The 2,303-nt window shown below is 41.1% G+C and overlaps 1 protein-coding gene across 4 annotated transcripts in view; it reads right to left on the bottom strand.

Annotated features, from left to right (window-relative positions):
- The window catches only part of Tapt1 (transmembrane anterior posterior transformation 1), a 70,090-nt gene that overhangs the window by 14,867 nt on the left and 52,920 nt on the right, over nt 1-2,303 (bottom strand). For all 4 annotated transcript variants that reach the window (XM_023699510.1, XM_023699501.1, XM_023699518.1 and 1 more), the window contains one exon: nt 628-708. In XM_023699510.1, the coding sequence (XP_023555278.1) occupies nt 628-708 (81 nt within the window). The remainder of the gene's footprint in view (nt 1-627; nt 709-2,303) is intronic.

Raw genomic sequence — 2,303 nt, 5'->3', positions numbered from 1 at the left:
GAGAAAGCGCTCACCGTCCACCTGGCTCACGTGGACTTACTACCTACACCTCCCACCAGCCTGCAGCGGCTTGGTGCCTTCCTTTCACATCCTGCCTCACTGGGTGCCTGACACATCACACATGCTTTGTGCGCGTCTGCCAAACGAATGGATGAAAACACGAGTTCTGAGAACTTCCTGTTGCCTCGATTCACACATGCATGTAAGTTCTAAAACTTACTCTTTTACATTCTATTTTTTTAACTTACCCACAGTTAAAGTACAAATACTTGGTGGCTGGGTAGAAGGTAAGTGTTAGAAAGGAGCACAAATTCTTCCACTCATCCCCTAAAACGAAAATGATCTGCCTGAGTGTGGGCACTAAGGAATGGCAGGCTACAGTTACAGAGGCCGGAGCTGCGGTGCCGGCAGGCCCTGCTTCTCGCACCGAGCGCACCCAGGGATGCCACACAGCCTGCTGTACCAGAGCGGGCTCCATACTGTCCCTGAAACGGGATCTCCAGCACCCAGACACAGGGGCAGCCAATCGTTTGGAATTTTCTGTAGTACTCAATTTACTTCATGTGAAAGAGTAACTTGGTTTAAGAGTAAAACCACAAGACATTGTATTTGTTAAGAGCTAGTTACCTGGATTCCAAGAAAATTGTTCCATATTTCTTAAACACACTATTAGCAAAAGCACATAATTTGTGAATCTTTCTTTAATATCTAAAAAAAGAAAGAAGTATTTAGTGCATATAAAGTGGCAAACTATGATTAAATTATTATTCCATATGTAAACATCTGCAAAAAAATATAGTCACTTCTCAGTATCTGTGAGGCTCTGGTTCCCATGGATATCAACATCCATGCTAGCCAAGCCCTTCATGGAAAATGTTGTAGTGCTTACAACCAACCAATGTACATCCTTACTCTTCCGATTACAATAACCAGCACAGTGGAAACGCGTATTTTACACAGCTTCTGTCTTCCCCAGTGCCTTCCTTTTCCATTCTATGCAGTTGCCGGGAGCCTCCTTCCCAGGGCAGCTCTGCTCCTACCTGGGATGGGCCCAGGCTGCAAGTTCACTCCTTCAAGGCCCAGCGGCCACAAGCTGCTGCTCTAACCAGAACCTTAGAGTTGCTCCTTCCGCAGCAGCACACGTGGGGTTGGAGCTAACAGCAACGAGTCTCCAGGTGCGGTTCTCAGCTATGCCTCCACCGAAGGAAGGCCACACGCACTGGCCAAGTGCACCTGTTCTGAGTAGTTTCACATCACAGGTCCAACTTATTTTGTGATTTCAAAGGCAGTAACAGTAAAATAAATTAAAAGTTTGCCCAAAGTTATTTCCACTAAAATCTGGCACAAAATGTTACCTATAGTTAACTATGGGCCTTAATTCATGGGATTAGGTTTCTCAACAAACCTTGGAATTCTGTATACTTATTTACAAACTTAAGAAAGAAATGTATGTGTATTTGACCCTTCTGCTAAGTATAGATATATAACACCAAACTGGCTCAATACATTATTTATCTAGAATAATATTGCCTTGAAAAATTAAGAACACTACTTGAAATAAGCCAAAATAACACTTATGAACTCTAATATAAAAAAGGGCAGCATTAAAATTAATCCTATCTGACTGTTGGACCCATGGCAGCTGCCAGCAAAGAGAAAACCTGCGGTCATTGCATTTCTAAGGATATAGATAAAAGGCTAAGAAACTCACTTATTAGGGAACATTCAAGACGAGACAGATTTTTTAGACTTTTTAAAATATGATACAAACTAATAAAATATTCTGGTAGATAAATGCAATTTTATAATACAGATGTGAAGAAATATAAATCACTGAAAGTATATTTTTAAGAATTCATTTTCAACTTAACTATAAAAGTAAAATGTGACTATTTGAAAAAGTTTTCTTCTTGTATATTTAACTTCATTTTTTTTTTTTAAATTTTGGTATTTTATGTAGATATTCTGAGGCCAAAGATTTTACTTAAAATTTAAGCTTATTAAAGCACAGCTCAAGTTTGAAAAGTTCTCATAAAACTTTGATGACATGGTGCGAAGAGCACGTTTATACCGTATCTCATCTCCAGTACAGCAAGGGCCGGGTGGGCCCGAGCCTTCACGTGCATCACACAGGGTGCCTTTGTCACAGGCAGCTGAGTGACACAGAAATATTACAGGCAGTCAGACAGGGCCAGGCCCTCAAAGGAAACAGAAAGGAAGACTAGATATTTTGCAGCTTGTGGGGAAGACAGGCACTCTTGCTGTGGGCTAGACTTCAAAGATCAAACAAATGCATACCTCCC

The sequence above is a fragment of the Octodon degus genome, unplaced genomic scaffold, assembly GCF_000260255.1.
Source record: "Octodon degus isolate 3935 unplaced genomic scaffold, OctDeg1.0 scaffold00006, whole genome shotgun sequence".
NCBI lineage: Eukaryota > Metazoa > Chordata > Mammalia > Rodentia > Octodontidae > Octodon > Octodon degus.
Note: the sequence above shows the minus strand (reverse complement) of the source record. Positions and strands in the feature narration are given on the sequence as shown.